This window comes from Cryptococcus neoformans, chromosome 1 (genome assembly GCF_000149385.1).
Source record: "Cryptococcus neoformans var. neoformans B-3501A chromosome 1, whole genome shotgun sequence".
NCBI lineage: Eukaryota > Fungi > Basidiomycota > Tremellomycetes > Tremellales > Cryptococcaceae > Cryptococcus > Cryptococcus deneoformans.
Window position 1 is genome coordinate 1390500 of NC_009177.1, and position 26088 is coordinate 1416587.

The 26088-nt window shown below is 47.0% G+C and overlaps 4 protein-coding genes across 4 annotated transcripts; 2 read left to right on the top strand and 2 right to left on the bottom strand.

Annotated features, from left to right (window-relative positions):
* Nucleotides 1-1162: 1162 nt before the first annotated feature.
* On the top strand, nt 1163-8043 carry CNBA5100 (hypothetical protein; the record flags this gene model as incomplete). The annotated part of the gene is made up of 21 exons (XM_772719.1): nt 1163-1187; nt 1244-1442; nt 1500-2623; nt 2681-3252; nt 3302-3772; nt 3820-3920; nt 3979-4516; nt 4570-4674; nt 4712-4914; nt 4962-5154; nt 5209-5355; nt 5407-5544; nt 5599-5727; nt 5781-5993; nt 6044-6428; nt 6479-6815; nt 6870-7005; nt 7062-7361; nt 7414-7721; nt 7771-7918; nt 7990-8043. The coding sequence occupies 21 exons, from the start codon at nt 1163-1165 to the stop codon at nt 8041-8043; spliced, it is 5826 nt and encodes a 1941-aa protein (XP_777812.1).
* Nucleotides 8044-9470: 1427 nt separating this feature from the next.
* Nucleotides 9471-13818, top strand: CNBA5110 (hypothetical protein; the record flags this gene model as incomplete). Its single annotated transcript, XM_772720.1, has 11 exons — nt 9471-10241; nt 10281-10633; nt 10684-11024; nt 11063-11417; nt 11468-11810; nt 11865-12338; nt 12403-12492; nt 12553-12692; nt 12754-12845; nt 12901-13645; nt 13707-13818. The coding sequence occupies 11 exons, from the start codon at nt 9471-9473 to the stop codon at nt 13816-13818; spliced, it is 3816 nt and encodes a 1271-aa protein (XP_777813.1).
* A 512-nt stretch (nt 13819-14330) lies between these two features.
* CNBA5120 (hypothetical protein) lies at nt 14331-18518 on the bottom strand (the record flags this gene model as incomplete). Its single annotated transcript, XM_772721.1, has 4 exons — nt 14331-16108; nt 16165-16882; nt 16935-17791; nt 17852-18518. 4 exons carry the CDS (start codon nt 18516-18518, stop codon nt 14331-14333), a joined length of 4020 nt encoding a protein of 1339 aa, XP_777814.1.
* Nucleotides 18519-21925: 3407 nt separating this feature from the next.
* Nucleotides 21926-25965, bottom strand: CNBA5130 (hypothetical protein; the record flags this gene model as incomplete). The annotated part of the gene is made up of 24 exons (XM_772722.1): nt 21926-22214; nt 22265-22360; nt 22430-22537; nt 22588-22684; nt 22733-22829; nt 22879-22916; nt 22970-23048; nt 23101-23151; nt 23203-23380; nt 23427-23523; nt 23573-23660; nt 23720-23866; nt 23919-23935; nt 23990-24080; nt 24127-24183; nt 24221-24298; nt 24367-24614; nt 24673-24749; nt 24810-24845; nt 24898-25013; nt 25062-25327; nt 25382-25462; nt 25521-25644; nt 25708-25965. The coding sequence occupies 24 exons, from the start codon at nt 25963-25965 to the stop codon at nt 21926-21928; spliced, it is 2814 nt and encodes a 937-aa protein (XP_777815.1).
* Nucleotides 25966-26088: the final 123 nt, after the last annotated feature.

The window sequence follows — 26088 nt, forward strand, 5'->3', positions numbered from 1 at the left end:
AGTTATTAATTAATTAATTATTTGCTCTTTGTCCCATTATTTAACTACTATGTACTGAGAGTGATGAGCAGAATAAGTCTCAAGAATTCAGTTAATAGGGCCCAAGCTCAAAACTACTTCATCCAAGTCTGGTAGCATACACCAGATCACTCTTTGAGATATACGCCAGAAAAAAAAAAAGAATTGAATAGAGTAGCAGAGAGATTCAATCAAATGACAACAAGTGCAATGACAATATTCTATTTAATGATTTCATGTTGGATGGTTGTTGATACATCGAAGGTGGCCTTTGTCACAATCGGCAGAAGTGAGAAGAGTGGGAGAAGATGCCCAAAGGCGAGTGGTATGAGGAATACATTCTGGCTAATAGTATTGCGAAGGAATATCCTGGATATAACGAAAAGAATGCGTAATGTCGCAAGGCTACTATCAAGAAACTGGCTATATGAATGTCCTTCCGGACGTGCCAGCAGCTAACGAAACCAAGCGGATTATTTTTTCTGTGCACTATTTGAAGGGAACAACCTCGCGAGGGAAGTGTAGTTCCAGATTAACGAAGTGCAGTCACTGTAAGGAGAAAAGAGAAAGAGAAAAGAAAGATAGAAAATTTCGGGTCCTCGCTGCTGGGTCAGGGAGTCATACATTACGTAATTTACAGGAACAAGTGGGACGGCAGGCGGCCCTTGTTTTTTTTTTTTTACGAAGAAGTAAATAAGAAAGATGAGAGAAGTAACTAATTTAAAGAAGAAGAACAATAATTAATTGATACGTTGTTGAAGAAGAAATCGGTAATTATAAGCGGGAACCGCCGTGGTGGGCAGCTTCTTCCTCACTTGTAATTAAATAACGTACTGAATCAACAGGTTCCGCGATAATCCGTTTCGGTTGACGCGACTGGGTCTGTGCATGCATGCAGTGACAGTTGTATGAGGATTGAGGATGGAAGAACATTAGCAAGTAGCATCCCGCAGTCTCCGCTGTTCTTTTCCAACCTCATTTCTTCCTTGTGGCTTCTCAAAAGAAGATGCCTCAACAACATCCGCTCGTTCAGGTTGACCAAGCAGACTATGGTCACAGCTACCGATCTCCTGCAAGCCAAGGTCAGACGAACCAAAGCGGAAGGCATCAAGACCCATCTAGTATTTTGAGCGTGTATCCTTTCATGACCTATGCGCCTACCGCTCGGGGTATGTGGGTTCATATATTACTCTTTACAATCAAAAGCTGACGCGTCGGTATTTAGTGGCTCAGCACCTTTCTCCTCATCATGCTTTCCCTCAAAGCGCTCCTCCGTCAAGGGAAATATATCCTCAGTATGCCCAAGCATTTGACAGGGTGGAACAGCCTCAGACAGCGGAAGACTGGGCTATGAAGCAATCAACAGACATGCAGATACAGCAACTGCTAGAAAGACAACGAGGAGTGTATGACTATGCCCAAGGGTAAGCTTCATGGAAGGAAATACAGAGGAAATACTGATTGGGATATGATTTTACAAGGCCTCCTCCCGCCCCTCAGCATCCTCGATACTACTCAGGGCCGCCTACACCAGTCTCAGATCATCAATCACAACCTCATATAGCTCCTGCTAGCTACTCGAATACTCCATCGATGTCGTATAATTTCCTTCCAGCCTATATGCCCCCGTCAACCCCTACCACATCGACCCACAATGGCTGCTGCGTCGGGAACTCGACATCTACCTCCCCTGTTACGCCCGGCCTCATGGCCAATAGTATGACTGTTCATAATGATAAACAGTTTTTTGAGCGCTTCGTGGATAACACGTTGTCAAGAAGCATGGAACAGCAGCTTGCGCAGCCTGTAGCGCATCCTCAAGCCTATGCTCAGCCTCAACCGCGATATCATTCCCCGTCATCTATGGTCCCTCAATTTCATCCTCAACCTGTCCCACACCCACATCCTCATCCACACCCACAGCCACACTCACGCTCCCAAATCCATTCCCTACTCCAGACACAAGCACAGCCTTTCCCTCAACAGCAATATTCTTTCTCTTCCCAACCGAGTGTACAACAACAACAGCAATTCAACGAATCTGTTACTCTCCCACTAGTTCGTGGTATGTCTCCCGCAAAACGTCCCTCTATTCCTTCTACGGCTATGCGTTCTCCTCACCCGACTTCATCCATAGCTTCCACGCCAACAGCTGATCGCATCATGTCCTCTCCTGCCCTCTCATCTTCACCCGACCCACTGGGCCTTCCAGGACCATCCCCGTCAAAAAAACCACGAGGGAAGAAGGAGATATCTCCTATATGGGCCCAGTCTAACAATCATCCTGCCGACGGTGTAATAGGTATGAGGTCGTTGAGTATGGCAGAGAGGAGTATGAGCGTTAGCTCAGGCCTTAGCTCTGGTGAGGAAAAAAAAGATAAAATTACGTTAAAGATTCCGATGCATCTCGCGACTCCTCAGCAGCCCCGAAAGTCCGACCGGGAGGAGGAAGAAGAGGAAGAAGATAAGCTGGATTGGGGCGATGAACTTGGGAAAGACGAACAGGGTGATTGGACAATGGAGAGATGCTCGAGTCCCAGCGGCAATAGAGGTGTCGATATGCAAGTGCAGATGAGTGGAAGGACCGGAGAAAGAGATATGCGTAGTATGTGCCGTCATTGTGTCATTTTCTAAGATCGTGCTGACCGCGACCTCAAAACAGCTGCTTGGCAGAAGCTTCATACGTTACTTGAAGATATATCAGAGGAGTCAGACTCTTTTCCAGCCAATCCCACTTTTCGGGACCTTGAATTGGCGAATGCCAAATACTTTGCCCATATCTCGAAGGAAGGGACACACGCCCTTCTCTCCACCGAGACTATGGCAAAAATTATACGATATATCATACGTGTCCAGTCGACAAAGAAGCGACAGAAGAGCGGATCTGAGACTGATGGCGAAGCGCGAGGATGGGATTTAACAGCTGTCAATGGGCTTTTGAGACATTTGGAGAAATGCATACGGGATGCGGAAGGAACATCTGCTTTTCCTGATGACCGAAAGGCGATCAATGTAGATGAAAAATTCAAGAAAAAGAAGGGAAAGTCCAAGACTGGAAGTGTTTCACCCCTGAAACCTGTGAATGCGTTCAAAAATGAGGGACAGGACCTTGAAGAAGAGATACCCCATACCCGCATGGCGCAGTGCGAAGAAACTCTGTTGAGATTACGCAGAGGCGTTGCCGCTGCAGAATGTTGCTTTGTTCTGCTGGACTCTGAAGGGTTGTCTAAACAGGTAAGTGACACAAGCTGGGTTCAAAGATAATAGGGTTGACATAATACAGGTGTACTCTGAGGATCTGTTATCAACATGTGTGCAGATGATCAAAGAACAACTTGCGCAAGTCGTTGTCCCCGTTCTGCAAGGCATGGCTGGCGAAAGTATGTGCTGTGTGTTGTCGGCGTTATCTTCACTGATGTTTCTCGCAGAGATCGCTTCATCGACGCTAGCTCATGTGGTCCAAGAAGAATTGGCAAATTCCAAGAAGGGGAAGCTGTCGATGCCTTTATCATCTTATTTTCACAACGTCACGATTTCAGCCATCGCCCAGTCCATCTGCTCCACCTTACCCCGCTTGACTTCCATGATTAGCAGAGAGAACTTTGCTTTCTCGGAATCTCTCATCATCCAAATTGTCTATCTCGCAAAAGAACCACTGTTTATCGTGGATCCAGGAGCGAAGAAGAAGCATGAAAGAGAAGGAATGGCAATCGTGAAAACTTTGAGGATGGAGGCCTTGAGCCTGCTAAGAGGAGTAAGTTTGCATTACTCGAGGTAGTAAATACACTCATTCTACGTTAGGCGTTCGCGAGATATGATGCGCAACGGCAATGGATCATTGAAGAAGTCCTGAGTTCACTTGTTGGAATACCAGGACAAAGCCACGACCAAACGCATTTCCAGTGAGTCGCTTACCTTCACATATAATTGCGGCTTCCGTAGACGCTCATCAAAACTCAGACTGGCAAATGGCAAATCCATTCATGCTCTCAGTGCCCTCTTGCTCCAGCTCGTTCAAGCTTCAGCATATGGTGCTATGACCAAAATACGCAAGATACACTCTTCAGCTGCGGATATGGAAGTTTTGGACAGGCCCGCTGAGGAAAAAAAGGACGTGGAAGAGGAAGAGGCTCGAATCTGTGCAGAAACCGTAGAGTCTGCTGTTCGCTCCGCCACGATGATAGCTAGCTACGTCTTATCAAAAGCAACGACCACTAAAGCTACCAAAACCTCTCATGATGCCGACTACAAGACGATTCTTGGTCTCTTCATGAACGATCTTCTCACTGTCCTATATCGTCCCGAGTGGCCAGCGGCTTCCCTATATTTGAGCGTCTTTTCTAGGATCATGGTTAGTTCTTTAGACGATTCAAAGACCGGGACAGAAGCTACTGCCTCCAAGACTGTTGCGTTGGACTATTTGGCAGATATCGCTGCGAAGCTGAAATCGCTAGGTATGGAGATGACAGGTGTGACTAGAGTGGCTGCTCTCGATGAGGTGAGTAAATGCACGTTTTACTCGAGATGCGTTTGTGGTAACAGTGTGTGTAGGTGATTTCTGAAGCCAGCATTGATGACCTGAAGAAACTCATCGAAGCCCAAGCTTCCATTCGTACATTCCTCAACTCTGCAGCACATGATGACAATTCCTTCACTGTAAGTGAAATTTTGCGGTATTAAAGCTGACAAACAGTGTTCCCTGGATATGGCTTCTGTCATCTGGGCTCAGGAGCTCCAAAATGGTATCAAAAAGGCTGGATCAATCGTCGAGAAGCTCGCGGCAGAGAAAGATGATGAAGCGCAAGAGATGGGCCAGAAACTACTGTCTATTGGTATGATGCTTAAAACAACTCTCCGGAATGTTTGGATGACGGATGATAAGCTTTTCGAAGTCAAGTGAGTACAGTATGTAGCTCTGTCCCGTGGTGACTGACTAGGACCAGCGATCCCAAGCAAGCAGAACAAGCAGTCCAAGCTTCTATCTCTGTATCTCGAGGTAGATCATTACAGAGCGCTATTGACCCCATCATCCACGCATTACTTACAGCACTGGGCAACCCAATCATTGCTATCCGTACCAAGGCTCTGAGAGGTGTCGGAAGTATCGTTATGGTGGATCCAGATGTACTTCGGCTGGTGAGTAAGCGCGAAGAGACCTCGTTGAAAAACTCTTGACCTGTGGTTATGTAGCGCCAGTTTCGCCTTGCTCTGGAGGAAAGACTGTCCGACGTGTCACCAGGTGTGAGAGATGCAGCCGTGGAGCTTGTTGGCAAGTATCTTGTTCAGAAACCCGAGCTTGCTACGCAGTATTACCCACAGATTGCTCTACGCGTTATGGTAAGTGAAAACTGGCGGCTGGAGATCAAAAGGTTGACAAGAAACATGAAGGATACTGGTTTAAGCGTACGAAAGAGAGTTATCAAGATCCTGAAAGGCATTTTTGCTACGATGGAAGAAAAAAAGATGCAAATCGACATCTGCTGCAAGATGATTGCTTTAACGGATGACCGTGATCCAGGAATTAAGGTAGGGCAAACCTTAGTTTTCAAGCATCAGACCCCTTTTCTGACAATAGTACAGGATCTCTCAACCAAGACACTGACTGAGATAATTTTTTCAGATGAAGGAGGTGATTCAGCGACGCTCTTAGTTGACATCCTAAGCGATTATAGAGGATCGTACGCCGTTCTCGAGAAGGCCATGGACGAGGTACGGGACCCTAACCCATTTCATTCCTATCAGCTGATCACGCCTATTTCTAGGTACTCAAGGAGTGCGAAAATGTCGGCCAGAAATACCGTTTCGGCAAGATAATTGACGACCTTGTTGCCCGATTGATTGACGCCACGGAGCAAATCGAATTTGACTCTCTAAGCCACATTAAAGCAATTTGGCTCATAGCTGGCAGCGACCCCTCACAGGTTGACACCCAAAAAGCCAGCGTTCTGTTGACCTATCTCAGACCGCCTGCCAACGTAGGTTCTCTTCAGATACTATCAAACATTCTTATACTGATCCTCGCCAGGCCGATGATCAAGCGACGAATGAGCTTCTTCTCCGCATTTTCCAAAGGTGTATCCCTCGAATGCCTCGTACAGCTTCGACTTTTGCCCTGGATCTCACCAAGTCCCTTATGCCAATGATTAGCAAGCCATCGGGCGGTTTTCAGGCTTTGCGAGAAACCATTGGTTGTTTCTGTGCCGTGACAAATTATCTGACCAAGGATTGGATGAAAGTGATCACGGTACTCAGAGCATGCGAGGCTAAGATCAGGCCAGTCTGGCGACAGATCAAAGATTTTTCAAATGAAAAGGTACCGGCGCTGAATCAAGCATCTGCAATGATGCTGTATATCACGGCCCTTATTGCTGAAGGTTGCAACTTGGACATAGTTGCTAAGGACGACCTTGGTGAGTAGACTGCTGTATGCCTGACGGGTAATCGACTTATGACGCCATAGCTGTCGATAGAGAATTGCGCAAGATCACTCCCCAGCCTATTTCAGAGTACTTCTCCCAGATCTATCTCGACTTTGCTCGCATGTACTCCGCTCAATCTGCCCCCACCATTTGTCTAGGCGCCCTTTTTCGTTCTTACCCTTCTCTCCTTCAACGGCCAGAGATTGTCCAATGGATGCAGGACACGTTCGCTTCAGGCGATATGGATGCCCGCGCGAGACTTTTGAGTGTTATTCATGAGTTTTTAGCGTCGGAAGTCAGGAAGAGGGTCGAAGGTGTGGATACAAAAAAGGATGTGAGCTTGCTTATCGGAAATGCCAAGGAGTTGCAAGATTCAGAGTACGTCTAACCTAAAGTAAAGGAGGCATCTGATGTTGACAAACATACATGTAGCTATTCTACGACTATCGTGCAAAACAACATCGAGCATATATTTGAATGTGCCAGATCTCAACATATCCCTGCACAGAATGCTGCTCTAGATGTGCTCACATTTGTCGTCAATCAAGGGCTCTACTCGCCTGTTCACGTGGGTAATCCTCGAACTGGCTGAATTCCTCCCTTCATGGCTAATAATCAATACAGACTGTCCCTATCCTTGTCACGTTGGAGACCGCCGAAGATCCAGTTGTATCTGAACGAGCTCTCGCTCTGCATAACACACTTCACGCCAAACATGCGAGCCTTATCCATGTCTTGTTCATGGATTCGGCCAAAGCGTCTTACCAATATCAGCGTAATATCTCTGCAGAGCCCTCTGGACATCGTAATGGTGTCGCTTTGCTATCAAAGTGGTATGTCATGTTGCACGAGAAGAGGAGCTGGAGGCACGATTTTTTGAAGGCTCTATGTAGGGCGTTCGATGGGGATTTGGAGGATCACATGGTAAGTTTCAGCGGATCTTTCAGCCCATCAAACTAACTGACACCTATACAAGGACATCGGCCTGGTTTTGTATCTTGCCGAAAACCTGGCAACTTTGGATTATAAGCTACAAGAAGAACCCATGACTGTCGTTCAAGCCCTTAACAGAGTTGTGTCCACTTGTTCTCACCTCGCCGCACTCATGGAAGAAGCAGCCTTGGAGGGTGAGTCGACTGAGTCACTTGAGGGAAAGAAGGTGCCCTTGGGAAAATTAAGCGGGGAAAGTATCGACGCGAGCAGACTGGCGGAAGCGAGCATCGTGGTCGGGTTGGCATTGCTGGTGAAAAATCATCTAGTTGCATTATACCATTTACCTGAAGAGTGAGTTCATATGTTATTTTGATCACTGTCTTTGCTTAACCCTTATCAGCAAATGCGCGAGTCATATACCAGGCAAAAAGTCTACGATCGGAGACAAGCCAGCTCAGAGAAGAGGGATGCAAGTGCTGGAACTGAGTAGGATGCCGTTGGCCAGGGGTGTCGTCAGTATAGGAGACTTCAAAGAGCAACAGGTCGCGGTAAGTTTCCCAACACCGTTCAATACATCCAGAGCCCTGTATAGAGAGCTGACGGACTCGACGCGTCTTAGTTTTCACGGCTATTGCAAGAGGATGGAACCTTGTCTGAAAAGGAAGAATTGTAGGAAAAAAAGATTATTCACATGTTGCTATCTGCATTGTTCTGTCAATGGGTTCCTGGGTTGGGTTATGTACATTGTACGCATATAATATTCGCTGGGAAGATATAATAGTAGTATACATTCCTGTCGGGACTGAGTATTACCTGCTTAGTACGTAGGTGTATATAGCTAGATTATTATGCGTAATCAGCACCTCCGCAAACCGTCTCCCATTTAATTATGCTGCTGATGGAGGAAAGTCATCATACGCCACGACGCCTTACTGCTTCTTGTTGACAAATTGTTGTTGGATTTCTTTCACCGTTTCTTCCCAAAGCGCCCCCCCTTTCCAGTAATCAGTTCTTGAGGTTTGACGATTCTCTCGAAGACGAAAGTGGCTTTTGGGTTATGCTCATCACTCTGCCTACCAGTTCACGCTCGAGGAGATGAGCAGGAGTGATATGTGGGCTACTGCTGATCATCCATCATTAGTGTTCATGTATGGTCCACTTTTTCAGCACCGGAGAATTTAGAGTTTAGTTTTGCATAGGTGTATGCATTTATCTTTCTGTGTGACTGTGGATTGATATTTTATATCTCCTGGTAGCTTTTCCACACCCTGTCCATTGTATCGGTATTTGGTGAGTTCGAACTTCTGACTTCTAGGCATGCAGTACGTAGAGGAGGCCAACGACGTTGTGTTAAGTAGTAGTCAGTCTAACAAATGATGACGTATTCATTCGTATGCCATCGGTCCCCGATGCACCCGCCGATGCACCCGATCGATGCTTCAGGTGAGAGATCTCCGGACTCTTCATTATCCGGTGGAGGTGAAACAGCCTTGCCGCCTTTGTTGTTCTTTTTTCCTGGGAACGGGTCATTTTTACAGACAAAAAGCGGTACATAAGGCACAGCATATGATGTAACTCACAGGTGAATTGTATAGCCATGGAGCATGAAAGCCGTCGGCCAAGGGTACGTGTAAAGGGCGGGTATGGCTATAGCCCAGTGACAGGGGAGAACGAGTAGGGAAAGCAATACGCGTACGTGTTTCTGGGATTTTTCACGATGTGTTTTGTTGATCGAGGGACGGGGATTGTGTGAAACGAGGCGAAGATAATTTACTTTGGCTTCAAGGGTCTCATGCTTCAAGGAGAAAGGAATAAACTGCATCGGATGTGAGCTTATATCAACATCTCACACGAAAAGGCAAACAAACCAAGATCCGTCCTGCCCTCGGCGCTACAAGGACATCACCCTACTGACACCTCCCCTTGGCGCACGGACCTCGCGCCTCTGTCGACGAGCAGCTTGGGGGCTTTTGGACCCTCTTCCGCCTCATTTCCTAATTTTGACTTGGATATTTTGTGCAGTCGACGCCAACGGGTAGGTCTCTGCGAGGGATACAGCGGGAAGAACGCTCTCACAGCCAAGCCGCAGACACCGCCACCATGCCGCCAACCAGCTCAGAAGCACCATCTCATCGCTTCTCTCATCTCGACCAGAGATCAGCTGCAGACACTCAAGAAAGCTCTCCTGTTGACGGTAATCATGATCCGCGCAGACAATCAACCAGTTTCGACCGGCCAAACCCATACGCTCAGCGGGACCTATGTGCTGTTCCAAATCAGTCGCAATTCACAAACCTTCGTCATCAGCCATACTTGCAGCAAGACCGATCAGGCTCCTTTGAGGAACCACTCTATGAAACCCCACGGCCAGGCCGCAACGTAGGCTACGAAGATGCTGAACCGTATGGGTACGAACAGCACGACGGTACGATATGGTCCGAGCGCCCATCGTATTCCGCTCCTTATGATAGCGACATCAAAGCACCTCTGGACCCTGCCCCTTACACACCCGACCTGGAAGCAGACGGAATGGCCCTCAAGGAGAAAAAGGTGCATGCAACGGAAGTCATGGCGACGACAAATGCTCGACGATGGTGGATCAGAATCACATGGATGTTGACCTGGTGGATCCCTTCGTTCTTGCTGGTTCATCTTGGAAGGATGAAGCGAGCGGATGTGAGGATGGCCTGGAGAGAGAAACTGGCAATCTTCATGATGATCTGTTTGTCCTGCGCGGTTGTCTTGTTCTACATCATCTTTTTCGGGAAGCTGCTCTGTCCGGATAGCGACAAAGCTTGGAATGAGACGGAACTGGCAACGCATCAAGGTGACGATGATTACTATGCTGCTATTGCCGGAAAAGTCTACGACGTAAGTTCCAAACAGGCTGATGACGAGCTAATATTCTAGTTCACAAATTTTTACAAAGCTCAACACTCTGACTTGTCCTCATATACAACTTCATCTGCTCTTATGCTCGAATTCGCTGGTCAAGATCTGACCAACTACTTTCCCATGCCGATGACTGTTGCATGTCCCAATCTCGTCACTTCTACCGACCTTACACTGATGTACTCCAACTTTACACCCATCGTCCAGTACGCAGTGCATACGTCGGGCCCGTTGCAGACAGATCAGGACACTAAGCTAAACGATATCAACTGGTACACTGACACCCTGAATCCCGCTCTGGAAGAGTACTACAAGGGATACTATGTTTTTGACAAGTCTTCTATAGCATCTGGCGCTGATTCGGACAGCAAGTGAGTCCAGGCTTTCGAGTTGACTGCTTCATCTGGCTGATTAAAGATAGATATTGGGCCATTTACAATAATAAAGTCTATGATTTGAGCAACTACATCTATACCGTATCATACTACTCGTCGTCATCCGGGACCGATCTTCCCAACTATTCTTTCCTCAACTCTGATATTTCTGATTTGTTTCAGACATCTGCCGGGCAAGATATCACAAAGGATATGGACGAAAAGCTTTCTGCTTTAACGGCCGAAGATGCAGCAAACCAGATGACCTGTTTGAACAATGCGTTCTACCTCGGAGAGTTGGACTTCAGAAAGACGCCCAAGTGTACTGTTCAGAATTATCTGCTGTTAGCGTTCAGTATCATTCTCATCGCTACCATCGCTTCCAAATGTGAGTCACGTTATGAGAATCTTGGGCTGATCCCATAGTCCTTGCGGCTTTGCAACTCGGATCCAAACGTCAGCCTGAACTGCTCGATAAATTTGTCATTTGCCAAGTACCTTGCTATACTGAAGGTGAAGAATCACTCAAGCGCACAATCGACTCTCTTGCGGCTCTCAATTATGACGACAAGCGCAAGCTCATCTTTATCATTTGTGATGGAAACATTGTCGGTAGCGGGAATAACCGACCGACACCTAGGATCGTGCTTGATCTGCTGGGTGTAGACGATAAGCTTGAGGCGGAACCTTTATTATTCAAAAGTATCGGTGAAGGAAGTAAACAGTTGAACTATGGCAAAGTGTATTCCGGGCTATACGAGTTTGAAGGGCACGTCGTTCCGTGAGTCTCTCTTCCGGATCTTGTCTGCTATCAAACTGAAACAATATCAGGTATATTGTTGTTGTTAAAGTCGGCAAACCTAGTGAAATTTCCAAGCCCGGTAACAGAGGAAAACGTGATTCCCAAGTTTTATTGATGCAATATCTCAACCGAGTCCATTTCGACGCCCCCATGACGCCGCTTGAGTTGGAGATTTACCACCAGATGCGCAATGTCATAGGTATAGATCCAGCGTTCTACGAGTATATTTTCCAGGTCGACGCCGATACGAGTGTGGCTCCCGATTCGCTCAACAGGCTTATTGCTTGTACGGCAGACGATCAACAAATTATCGGTATCTGCGGTGAAACAAAGCTTGCCAATGAGAATGAGAGCTTGACTACTATGATTCAGGTGAGCTTAAGTGTCTGATTAACGTGGAAGTTGGGTTGACGTAGTGATGATCAGGTCTATGAATACTACATCTCCCACCACCTTACGAAAGCTTTTGAGTCCCTTTTCGGCAGCGTCACTTGTCTTCCTGGCTGTTTTTCAGTTTACCGCATCCGTACAGCAGAAGGTGGTCGGCCAGTGATCATCTCCTCAGTCGTCATTGATGAATACGCCGAGCCCAATGTCGATACGCTGCATAAAAAGAACCTTTTCTCACTGGGTGAAGATCGATACCTAACGACGTTGATGATGAAAAACTTCCCCACTTTCAAGATGAAGTTTACACCTGACGCTATCGCATACACGGTAGCTCCCTCGAAATGGTCGGTACTACTTTCGCAAAGACGAAGATGGATCAACTCCACGATCCATAACCTTGTAGAACTGTTGTTCTTGCCAGAGATGTGTGGATTTTGTCTCTTCTCGATGAGATGGGTCGTTTTCCTGGATTTACTTGGTACGATCATCCTGCCGGCCACGTGTGGTTATGTGAGTAACTGCCCTACTCTCCCTGTCATCGCTGCATTTCCAGAGGCTCACAAGTAGTTTGCAGCTTATCTATCTTGTCATTGTCGTATCTACGGGTAAGGCGGCGATTCCAGTTATATCGCTGGCAATGATTGGAGCAACCTACGGTCTTCAAGTGAGTTCATGTCATATATCTATATACCTTACCATCGGGAACGGCTAACACATCTATCAGGCATTGATTTTTATCCTGAAACGTGAATTTATGCTTATTGGCTGGATGCTCGTCTATATTCTCGCTTTCCCTGTTTGGTCCGTGTTTTTACCCATCTATTCATTCTGGTCGATGGATGACTTCAGTTGGGGCAATACTCGGTACGAGTCGTTTTACGTCATTCATCACATGGAGCACTGGAGCTAATAATGCTTCGTATAGTAAAGTGATTGGCGAAGGCAACCAGAAGACCGTCGTCATTGACGATGACGAACCGTTCAACGAAGGGATGATTCCTTATCGGACCTTCAAAGGTAATCTCTGCTATTGCTATACCTTTGGATGCGCTAACCACACATGCACTACCAGAGTACGAATGGAATGCTTGGGAAGCAGCATCACTTCACTCCGAGTCTCCAGTTCCTTCCGAAAAGTCTCAACGTACGACTCAAACAGGTCAATCCTATCGGCCACATCTCCACCCTAATCGCTCACGTTCTTTCCGTTCATCGGCCTCAGAATTGCCACCTGGGGCTGATTACTGGCGAGACTCTTCCCCGCTTGGAATGGGTCATGAATCAGGAAGATTACATCAGGTATCGAGCGACCCAAGCATGAGGGGTGATAAATCATTCAGCAAAGGAAGGAAGCCAAAAGTGGAGAGGGTGCAGAGCATGGCAGGCATGTCGATGTGGGGTTCTGGCTCAGTGTACGACCCATTCAAGCAGGCCATGGGCGGCCCAGGTTTCCTCCATCCAATGATGACCGGTAACTCGCTCGCTTCACAAGCGACCTTCTACCCACCTCAAACTCAGTATCCAATGTCAATGTACGGATCTCCCATGATGATGACCATGGGCTTGCCTATGATGGGACTGCAACATACTGGTAATGCCAGCATAGCCGGAGGGGTAGCTGGACCGAGGGGTACTATGATGGCTATGGGGATGGGTGACCAGAGTCGTATGAGTTCATTCAGCATGGGCGGGCCTATGGCGGAAAGCGGTGCCGGTAGGCTGGCCGGACTGAGTATCAACGAGGAGAAGGAAGTGCAAGATGAGGAGGTTTTGGATAAGTTGAAAGCTTGGTTAAGCAAACAGGATCTCATGAGCGTGTAAGTCAATTACTGTATCAATCATTGGCGTATCGGTGATTGATAGAACTTGGCGAAACAGGACGAAGAGGCAGACCAGAGAAGCCATATACACACTCTTCCCCAATGCCGGTCTTCAAAGCCGGGCAGGATGGCTGAACGAACAGATTGATAGGATCTTGCGCGAATCATGATTCCTTCCTCATCACGGATTTTTGACACATTTGGTGGTTCAGACGTAATTTATGTATTGTAAAAACGTAGTTTACCGCATTTTAGAAAAGCATAGCAACTATTGTTCAAGACGTGACAACCTCATATGAAAAGGACTTTTTTTGCCTCATCTTTTTAACTTCTCATGTATTTAAATTTGGTTCAAATCCCACCAAATTTAGATCACCCTGCAAAGGCAATTCAGAGCAAGATCGTCACATTGCTGGGATGACCGACAGAAAACGGATCCATGCAGGCTACAGGAGGGACACAGTACACTTGAGTTGCTTTTGATGTCAATGACTAATCTGAATAAAATGGCGAGAAAAGTGACCGAAATTATGCTAATGCTACTATATTGTGTGTGACAGCTAGGCTTGCTATGCTGATATAATAATGTTTGTTGGGATGTATAAATAATTAAAAGTGTTGTTAATAAATGAAACCGGATGCAACATTTCTCTCCTCTTCTTTCACCTCCTCTACTCCATACTCAGCCGTTCATCGGGGTGAATGAACTCCAGATTCCCCGAATGCTCCTTCGCCTCGTTGGCGTATCAGGCACAGATGATCGACTTCCTGATAGTTCGGTAGTATCAATTGCAAGCTCACCACCTACCACTGCGGGCGCAGATGAGGTTGGCGCTGATCTCAAGTCCGGACTGGACGTCGACGCTTCCGCTCCCTTCGAGTCCTTCGATTCCTCTTCAAGTTCAAACAAGCTCGTCGTACTCGGCTTCTTCAGTGACATGAAGCTCATTGACCTTCTTAAAGACTTCTGCAAGGTTTGCACCGATCGCATGGACTGTTTCTCCTGCTTGTCTTGTTGAACAGCGCTGTTGTACGAGGAGCCATGGGAGGAACCAAAGAAGGAGAAGCCAAAGGAAGAGGAGGGCAACTGACTATGAGGGAGAGGGATTGAGTACTCCGGAAGGGAAGCATGTCGTCCAGACCGAGAAGCAATGGGCGTCAGGTCATCAACAGGACGTGGTACCGAAGGCGGGGTGGGCGTTTCAGTGGGTTCCGCCCCGACAGGGCTAATGACAATGGCATCATCATCTGCTTCGTCCTCTATCACACGGGCAAAAGAATTCTGCTCATAGGTAGGAGATAAAACCACAGATGCGGGGGGCGATTTGTTTCGCATTGTAAGGTAGTTCGCAATGTTCGAGTTGTAACTATTCGTAGTTTTTTGTTTGGTATCATGTTGTCGCCGCCAAGGATGGCTGACCGGATCCCGCTCCTGTTCCCTCTCGATGTCCCTATGTTGATCCAAAGTCACTGCCCTTCCTTTTCCCTTATCCTTCTTTGACATGAACTTGAGTACACCTTCGTCTGATAATGGGTTAAACGATGACGACCTTTTAACATGAGGCTTTTTAGTGCCAGTAAGAGATGCCGTAGAGTTGCTTCGGACGAACGTTTCACAGCTTTCCCTACCCAGACTGCCAAACTCCGAGGCATTGCGGAAAGGCCCAAAACCACGATCTTCGTCTTTCTCTTCTACTTTCTTGCCCTGACCTTTATCTCTACTGAGTTCTGCCGGCTCCTTCACCAACAGCTCTTCAGGGAGGAACTTACTTGGCAAACTTGCCCGCTGACTATGCTTACGTCTCTCAATGATTGAACCTCGAACCTCACCAGAGAAGGCAATGTTTTGTGAAGGTTTTATATCCAAGACGCTCATCTTCCGGCGTAAAGCAGGCGGATTGACGACAGCCTGCCTACTTTCCTCTCTAATTGTCGACTTTTTAAACCCTATGCTCATCCGCGCCATTGAAAGCTCGCTTGAGAAGACGTCCGCCAACCCATTAACGACAAAATCACGAGCAGCCTGTGAGGGTTTACGGAATATGAGGTCGGGTTTGTTGCGATCAGGAGTGGAAGAGAAGCTACTTCTGATAGGCGATCGAGAGGGGGTGGCGGGATGGCTATTATGCCCAGGAGAATGTCCGGCAAAGGGCAAGCCAGCTTCTATCTCTCCTTCAACAATGGCCATAGAAGTGATAGTGTGACGTTTCGTTGTTGGGCTGTTGGCACTAGTAGTCCTTGTGACGACAAGAGGAGTACGTTGTTCCAGGTCCATTGACGCTCGACGAGAACGGGCTTGGCGTAAAGATACGCTAGAAGGGAGATCAAACGGTGAGACGTCACATTCTTCGCGGGCGTCCAAAATTCCTCTCTGCCAGTGCACCTTTTCTGCATCGCAACTGGCACCAAGGTCAAAGATGGTATCCACTACACGGAGTCGAATAGCAAAACCCAAAGGACCTATGAAAACAAGTATCAGTGTCCAGTGACAAATCAGCCGTAAAAGCTCAACTTGCCCGCTTCGACATCAACAATGTCGAACAATGACAGTGGTAAATAATGCTTCACTTCATATGTTTTGTTCTTCTTAACCTTTGCAAGAATAAGGTATCCCTTGAACAAGAAAGCAGCGAGAGGCTTGACCTTGGCGTGATGCATCGGAGGAACAGGTGAAGCTTGCTGATACATGACATCGAGGGCACCGATGAGGTAAGTGGTTCCAAGACTTTTAAGAAAAGACTTTGTAACCTGACTGTGGGGTTCAATGCGGTCAATGACAGTATCGGTGGCAATCTTCTTCTCTCGAGCACCACGAGCAGCATCCGCAACGTCTCCAAGTGTCTTCATGACGACATACAGCTCCCCCAAATATGATTTCAAGTTCTTCGCTTGATTGAGCCATTCCTCTTCTGAGAGCTTCTCACTGGAAACCCCGGGGGTGTCTGACGACGTTCCCATGATACGCTGGATAAGGAGAGGGAATTGGCCAAGCCTTTGAACAGGGATATGTAGATAGTCGGCGAATTGAAGGCGAGACTGATAAGAGGCCGGGATAGGCGAAAGGTCGCCCGCCTCAAGCAACTCTTGCAAGCCGTAATGATGTCGGTTATTGTTGAGGAACTGGCAACGCTTCTCAAATGTCTGGATCTCCGCACGGGATGAGATTTTGCTCCATAAATTCGACGTGCCAATAGATTCGACACAATAATCCTTGTACTGGGCAAAGCCCGCTTCCTGTACAGAATTAATGAAAGAACAAGCTGTCTCAAAGAGCGAAGAGACTTACGGCATCGAGGCACAGTTTCACGATTTGTTTGATGGCCTTATCGAGTCTTTCTGACAGGTCAGTTTCCATCTCAATAATCTCGTCCCCCGTTTCCTTTTCAGTCCGTGTCTCAAATACATCTCCTTCGCTTTTTCTCTTAATCCCCCCTTCCTTGTATCCCACACCTTCCTCTTTGAGCACTTTGATCATGTCATTCTGTAGCCGCTCGTTGAAATCGAGCAGTTCTACGGCCTTTGGCAAGAGAGCCCTGGTGAAAGTATTAGACAATGAAGGGATGATGGCAGCTTGTGGCAAATAAATAGTAGCGAGGGATCTGAGATGGTCAGTGTGGGAAACTGTAGTCTCTACGAGCTCGAGAAGAGCATGCTTTCGCTTTTGTAACCGATTTCGACGCTCTACCTGATTCTCCTTCCACTGCGCGGATCTCTGCTGCTTGACAGCGACCAAAGCGATGTCCTTGTTCCCCTCCTCCTTCTCTTTGTCCCCTTTTCCTTCCTTGCCGCTCTTTGCACTTCGTGAAAGGGAAGTGCTTGCTGAGGACAAAGGGTGAGTATGAGTCAAACTCATAGGTGAGAAAAGCTCGCCAGAGGCAGAAGTCGATGTGTAATTTTCCAAGGACTGGTCGTCTTGACGAGCAGGAGATCCGATACAGCTGGAATGCGGAGAAAGTCGTTTAGGAGAAGATGACCCGGAGAGATACGTCAAAGCTGACGATTGATTTTCACCATCCACACCATCGTCTGGAGAAAACCCAAGACAGCTGATTTTTATAGCTTCCAAAGGAATAGATTTGGTTGGAGCCTCAGCCGTATAAGAGCTTGAGGACTGCCCAATATTATATAGCTCCTCATTGTCACCTTGTGACTGCCGCTCACGCGAGCCTCGTCGGCTGGGAACTTTATCCAAACGGAACCCACCTGCGTTAAACGGCCTCCTACTAGGCCCAACAGTTTTAACTTCTTCAGCATGGTCTGAAAACTGTGGCGGTGTTGAAGATGATCGTCTACGACGGGGTTGGCAGGATGGTGAAGTAGCAGGAGCAGATATTCTATCACTCCATCGATTTTGTTTAGCAGAAGGAGATGAACTAGACCTTGACATGGGTACATAGCTTCCCCTTTCGAACAAATTCTTGTTGGGAGTAGGTGGTAAAAGACTAGTCTTCAGTTTCCCTTTCAGGTGGGTCGGCGTGTCGCCATTGTCAGGGTAGGCCGAAAAGAGAGGATCTTCCGGTGTTGATGGGGGAATATGGATAGGAGGGACATTACGACGGATAGAAGGTGTTGACCTCCCAGAACCAGAACGAGAGCGGGGACGGGACCTTGACGGAGGCTGAGAGGAGTACCGACCTGCCTTTGGTTGGAACGTTCCGGATACAGATGAAACAAGGGTAGAGTTTTGCACGGCATCCGCCGGAGTGAATAACTGTGTCGGCCGTTGCGGATGTGGTAAGGGCTTGGATGGCGTCAGAGGTTCACTAGGAGGAGACTCGCATGGCTGCGGAGAGGGCACTTCTGATTGGGGGATTGTATCGAGAGATGGAACAGCAATGATGTGGTGTGACAATACAATGATAGGGTCCATCGTGTTCTTTTTGGACTCGCTAGATGGGATCCCTCAGCAGTCTTTAACAGAGAGAGTTCTGTCCCGACCCTGGAGAGGAATGAATCACCCGAGCAGGTAGTTTCAAAAGTTGAGGAAGTAGAGAGGAGGGGTAGGCCAAATATGGATTACGACAAATTTTTCAATTCAACGGACAAAGGATAGGAGGTATGGGAGGAGAATGGAAGCATAACCCAACAGAAGCGAAAGGATGATAGGATGCAAAACACGGAACGGTCTGACTTAGCAACTGCACTGCAAGTATGCGGAGAAAGGAGACTCACGGTTATCACCAAACGAATGAGATTGTATACCAAGTTCAAAATTCACAGAATAGAGCAAGAAGCAACAGAGTGTGCTAGCTATCAAGTTGAACGAATCGAAGTCAGTTGTTGATCGTCTTGTTCGTGGGACGATGGCAGGCGTTACGTACTAGAATCGTCCGTCCATAGCGGTGCGATAGGAGTAGCACCTGTATCGATCTGGGGGAAGGAGACGTCAGTGCGAGACAAAGAGGGAGAGAGATAGAGATGTGTCGAATTTATACCCACAACGAGAGGGATCCCAGATCACGATCACACCAGCGGCTGTTTCTCTCACTGTCACCGCAGAATCTCCTTTGGACACAAACAAACTACCCAGAGTTTTTGTTGCACCCTCACTTTGGGCTCACTCGTAGCTTTTGATATGCTCCCTGTTTTTCCCTGCCCGAACTGCCCGGGATACGATCGTTGATTATAAGAAGCTCGTTGCTTGTAAGTAGCCTGTTGCTTGGCAAGTAGTTGTTGGGACAGACTCTATTAGGCGGACATCGTTGCGTCTTCACGGGGGCTGGCGTGTCTGTCCTCTGAGAGTATATGAAAATGCCTCGAAGGTTGGAAGAGATACACTCGCAAGATAGAGACAGATGGAAAAGAAGATGCTCTGGGACACTACGACGGACGTTGCATTAGAACTGAGCAGCAGTCGAGGGAGGCGGGCTGAAACGATTCCTGAGCTCTTCTCATCTTCCACCTGGCAGAAACCGCGCGTTCCTGAGTTCCGTTCCCTGGCCCTTATCCAAGATTCCGTGATTCCATGCACATGCACTATTCGCCATGGCATTAGACAGTAAACAACCCGGTAATGCATCTTAACCATGCTTTAGCCCCCGCTGAAATCACTCTATAATATCGTAATATCGGCCTCAAACCGGCATAATCCCTTGGGAATCTCGGACGACTTGCGGGTTGCGGACCGCGTCTGCCGCTCTGAGTGCGTAGACGCTTGACGGGGATGATGATGCATGATGCGCGTATGTACACCAGCGTAATATACCTGCCACGCGTAGCACGTAGACGTCTGTACATGCTTGTCGATCCCGGACGACTACTATATATCGTGGTACATACTATGCCGTACATACGTAGCAGTAAGCTTTGAGCTTCTTCGGCGTGTGCAGAGGAGTCGAAAGTCGACACGGACATCGAGCGTCAAAATCAGTCACAAGGCGGTGCCGGGGGTGGGGTCGCACCAGTTTGCGATGGGTAATAGGAACGGTCGTGCAGCATGAGTAAGTACGAAATACAAGAAAACGATTCCCGGAGTTCGCAACCCTCATTAGTGGGAAATTCGAAGTTTGAAGCTATATGCATTCGCATGGCTCGTCTCTCGCCTCCTTTTCCCAAACAAATAAACGTTTACAGTCCATAGGATGGCATATGATCGACCCTCACCCACATGCCACATGTCCGTTACCCTGTGCTATTCTAATTTATAACCTTCTTCTTCCGTCTGTTGCTCGTTCGTTGTTCCCCGGTTCTCTTATGCCGTCGGCATTTGCCGCCCCTCTGCTATTATTATCTTCAGCCGGGAAGGATTAAGGAACTGAATATGACGTCTCAAGCGGTTATCTTCCCTGACTTCCGGTTTTCGGTTTCCTGGGCAATTGCGAAGACTGCGCACTTCTTCCTTCTTCATCCTCCATCCTTCATCTCTCATCTTCTTTCATCTGTACTTTTTGCTTTTAAGGCTCTTAGGTTTTGGGCTTGCAGTGCATGTTGATTCATCGACTATGGCCGTTTGGACTCTTTTTCTTCATCATTTCATTCTCACGTTTTCCACCATGCTGTATCCTGCTTGACTGCATCATGTATGTATATGTTCTCTATCATCGCCTATGGTTCTGTTTCCAACCACATACTAAAGTCTGGAATTGTGGGAACAATGGCGCAACTTTAATGGGCGATCGAGAGATCTTACAGACAGGTGAATGCATGTTGTGACTGGTGACAGGTAGGAAGTCGCGGGTAGGGTGAGGTACAGTGTTTAAGGATCAAAATAAAGTGTACATAATATCTGCTAATGGCTCATTAGGATGGATCAACCTGTGTCTTGAGCCTCAATCAGAGTTGTTATTTTGTCGTGTTCATCGGTGCTGCTATTGAAAGCTGAGACGTTCCATTCATAGATAATGAAACCTGGAACAATGGCGTTGGGAGTGCGAAGAAGAAGTGAAGCTCGGGAGCCGGAAAAAATACGGTTACTCAAAAAACATCCCGTGCGTCTTGGACGACTTGGCTTTTGCTTTGAATCGTCATCATGCATGGATCAATCCACGGCTCTCAACTCGCCCTTATCTTTTGCATGTAGTCTATTATAGACTTTATGAGTACATACAAGCGTGGTACGCATACACACTATACAAGAGACACGAGACAAGCAAATGTGAGCTATAACATATTCACAATGATACTTGCTGAGAAAGCGGCGAGAACTACTCGAGTACACTACAAAAAAGAATAATTAATGGCCCGCAGCATACCGCCGCATAATATGTAGAGCATACAGCATACGATCGAGGATAATGCATGGTGTTTGGCTTAATGCCAAGAGGGAGATCCACAAAACCAAGAACAAGCACTCTGTCTGAATGATCAACCAACCACCGATGGGCGACCGGCAGGTACAGGATACGCGACATAGTTAGCTTATCTTTAATACTGTATGCCGGGCGTAGAACCTAGAACAAAATGACTTTAATTCAGCGTCCGCGTGGGTAAGTCATAGGTACAGTGCAAAGAGAAGAGGGGTATATATGCCAAGCACATAATCCGGCTATAGTATGCAGCGTTATTGAAATCCATAACTTAATTGCACAACAACTTAGAGTAATAAAAGTACGAATCTGAGAATTTAGAAGTGATGAGAAAGAGATCGACGCCCTACGTACGGCTAGTTGAACCGAAGGCGTGATAATCGAAACGTATCTGTTTTCCGGCGGCGGATACTAATCATCGGTCGTTATCAGCAGTGATAGAATGAAAGAGGTAGTTGAATATCTACGTAGTCAGAATGATTTCCGTACATTTGCATTGTTTGGTGAACATGAAGTCTTAAGCCGAAAATTCTCAGTCAATCTCCTCGCTTGAATCTATACTACCTTCTTCATCACTGATCGTAGCATTCTCTCGATTCGCAGTTGTTCCTTCCGCACTGACAGAAGAATCATCCTCCAGGAATATATCCGTCGCTTCAATCATCTTCTGCAATACGTCGATCACATCTTCACTGTCTGGGTCGATATCCCAAGCCAGGAAACGCTTGGCAAGTTCCTCTGCTGCTTTGATTTCCCGTATATTTTCCATTGTCAGAGTCGCATCGAGCAACTTGGATATTTCAAATTTTGAGACGCATTTGCTGATGACTACTGATCAGCGGGGCAACAGCTTTCCACATAATTTACATACGTGACCTCTTGGGCTCTGTCAACAATATTCTTCGGGATCCCGTGTCTGAGCGCACATTCTGCTGCGTTTGAAGTTAAGCTAAGTGAAGGGACAAGCCTATACATTTAATATATATACATGAGTATTTCCCGACTAAGGGCTTTGACAAGAAAATATACGACTTACTTATAAAGATAATGTATGTCATCTGAATCATTCGTCAAAAGCGTCTTCATGTGGCAAAACCGCACTGGTAATCGGTCTTCCGTAATGAAATGGTTGGCAAAAAGTTCGCTGAGTAAGGAAGTAAACATGGTTGAAGAGGTCTTCATCTGTCGGCTCACTGGAAATGGGTCATGACAATTGATCGAGGACAAACCCCTTGCAGAAGATACTCAACTGTACCGGCGAGAAGCCCAGCCCCGTCGGCAGGATGGGTACCTGCAAAATATGGGGACTATAAATCAGTATGCGAGGTTTCGTACATACCTTTACCAAACTCGTCCATTATGATCAAGGAATGTCGGGTTGCACCTCTGAGTGCTTGAGAAACTTGGCCAAGATCTATCATAAAAGCGGAAGCATGCTACTAAGAAGGTCAGACTGGCTATGAAACACCCCCTAAGATGCCTTACTCTTGAAGTCGACTCGCGGGTCTGGAGACGCGTGAATACTACCCAGATTGTTGTCAATACTCATTCTTATGTTGTATGACAAAATGTCTACTTTTGTCGCAAATGCCAATTCTGGCTCCATCGGCCGGTACAAAACTCCCTATCTGCGCCATGAAAGCCATCAAAGCGACCTATAATGCGCGATATCAGCCTCGACCATTTCAAAGTTCATATAAGGCCCACCTGCTTGCCATATGCAGACTTGCCAGAACCATTTGCGCCTGTGATAATCATCTGTCGTTGTGTTAACTCCGATGGTCACAAGTATCATGGTGCGAACCTTACCATGCTGGCCAAACCATTGACCCCTCCAGACGCTATCATGGTATCGTTCTCAATGTACCGAGGAACCAAACTCTCATACAGAATATGTCGTCCCCCCCGAATCTGTAGCACAGGCTCTTCCGTCATGATGGGACGCTTTAGCCCGAAATCTCTTGCTGCTCGAGCCAATGCCAAGATGCTAACAGAAACATAAGCAAAGTCAAATACGATACGAGAAAACCCACCAATCCAACTCCGCTATGGTATCGACAGTCCGCAGAATTGATGTTTCATAGCCCTTAAGGTGCTCTACCAGCCTTTGAATGATTTCAATCTCTTTTCCTAATCGCATTATTAGCAAAAGTTCATACTGGGGAAGAAGGAATCCCACCGATCATCAATGTGTACAAGTCACCGAAATGGTCATCCAAGTCCTCCATCTCTACCGTCTTATAATAGTACCGATCTTCTGTGTGGAACTACCACAACAGCTATCGTTAATTGCTTATCGCACGAAGCTGTCCGTTACAACACGTACTCGACTTTCCCATCCTGGTATTTCTGGTGGCTCATCTGCATCTGCCTGTATCACTGCGAGGTATCCTAACTGAGGCAAGTAGACAACGTTCACGCTAGAAGATATGCCGGGAGGTACTTGAGAATATATCATTAAAGCTACTTGGTTCTGGAACACCCTGAGGATGAACATTCAATGGATAATGGGAGAGGGCACATACGAGCGTTACATCAAGACCTATGAGGAACGTCAGTCTGATCAAATACATGAGATAGTGACCACCACGCATACCTGCGTATATTTCCCGCCAGCTATCCAGCTCATCGTCAACACCTGGTCGAACAGCAACTCGGCTTTCGAGTCTTGAAGCATCCCAATCAATCTACCTTTTGTTCAGAACAGTGCGTTAGATTTCAAGACCCACTTACGACAGCATTCATATCTTGGCAGAAAATGATAAGATTATCTCTGACGGTTTCTCTGATCTGTTAAGTAAGCTGAGGGATGACGGCCATGACCCACTTTTTCTGCAATTGGCAATGGCACAGGAGTAGCTATACCACACATGAAATTCCTGATTTCGAGTGCAGCTGTCAAAGCCTATTGAAGAACTCACTTCTCAGTAATTTCTCTCCACCGGTATGCCATAAGTTCACGACATCACTCACGTCCACCAAACATTTCCATTCGACATAGCTCCCCCTTCCAGTCTGGAGTTTCGTACAATGTGCAGGCACATTCCTTACACCCTTCATGGTTTTCCTCAAGCTCGTCATAATGGGTGCGTTCTCGGCGGAAGAAAAGAATTCAACAGCGTCATGCCGGGCAGAGATCTCGGAAAGATCGAGTAATGGGCGAAGATGCCATGTGTGAAGTAGCTTTTTGCCGAGGGGGGTGACAGTAGAGTCAAGCTTGCCTGTGGTGACCATCAGTCTATAATAGACTTTCCAAAACGGGCTGGTGAAATCTTCTACCGAATATAGACAATGCTTGTTTATTCTGTTCGGAATACATGAATGCGTGCGACTCCACATCAAAGATTGCTAACGATCTGATACAGGCAGTCAGCCATCTCCCAAATGAGCATAAATGTTACCAGTCAAAAATTTACGTTAAGGCATCCTTGTTTATCTGCATGTGCCTTTCCCTGTTGCCCGTAAATCACTGCTAATTAGAAAGTATGTTTGACAGAAACCTACAAATCCATACTTTCCAAGACAGTAAGCTCTAATCCATTGAAGTGTTGTTCACCTGGCATGGCCTCCATTGTGCGACCTTTTTTTACTTGCTCAACTAAAATTCCAGCTGCTACCGTCTAAAGTTTGGTTGGCACCACTGAGCATGGATGCAGGACTTCACTCACAGCTAAAGGCGCATTGATGTTCATCCAACACCCTAGCTTAACCAAACTCAGCCTGTAAGTTCCCATCCCAGCACCTTCATCTCTCCAGTTGGCATCCTCTATTGCCGATCCATTGCGCGGCTCGTGCGCCGATTGTTCTTCTGCGCGACAGACAGATAACGTTACAGATGAGTCTGAAACTCGAACAGAAGCAAGCTGTATAGAAGCTGCCTTGGGACTACAAGAACGAGAAGGTAAGAGGAGTAGTTCACACTTATTCTCGTCTCCTACTTCAAGAGTCAACAATGCTCCATTTATTCCTTCAAACAGTGACAACTGACGATACTCTTCTATCTTCTCCATCAGGGAGTTCTGGGTTTTAGTGCTCACTATGATAAGCGTGGGCCGCACTTGCTCTATGACTAAAAGATAGATTAATATCTTAAAAAATATCGCCATGTCATCTTACAAGAAGCTTACCAAGACAAGCCAGATCCCAATTCAACGTGTCCTTCGTGTCTTCCAGAACCTGTATCTTCCTCTCCTCTGGGTCGTACCATGCTGCAGCAAGATTGCCCGTGAATGGCGCATGCAATGAAAGCGTCTACAGGTCGAAAAACGAAGCCTCAGCATGGCAAAACAAGCGGTGGGGTGCTGCGCCGCTTACCCTCTGTTCCTTGATCTCACCTTCCAATATGACATCGCCTCTTTGTCCGGTATTCTTCTCTTCAATCTGTGATCCTCGTGTCAGGATTCGTTGCGACTCGCATTGTGGCTGCTCTGGCCGGCTTGCCAGAGACGGTGCTGTTGGTTGTTGTCTTGCGCCTCGCCTCTCCTTCCCCTTTGGTCGTTTGACTATTTCTTCTGAACTTGATTTGCCAATGCTTATAGCAGGAGTAGCTTGTCTTTTGCGGTTCCCATGCATGATAATGATTGAAGCGTACGAGTAGTTGTTGGAAACAAATGGAGATTGAAGGAAGGAAGGAAGGAAGGAGGGAAGGAAGAACTGAAGTAAGAAAAATACAACAGGCAACAACTGAACGAAGGA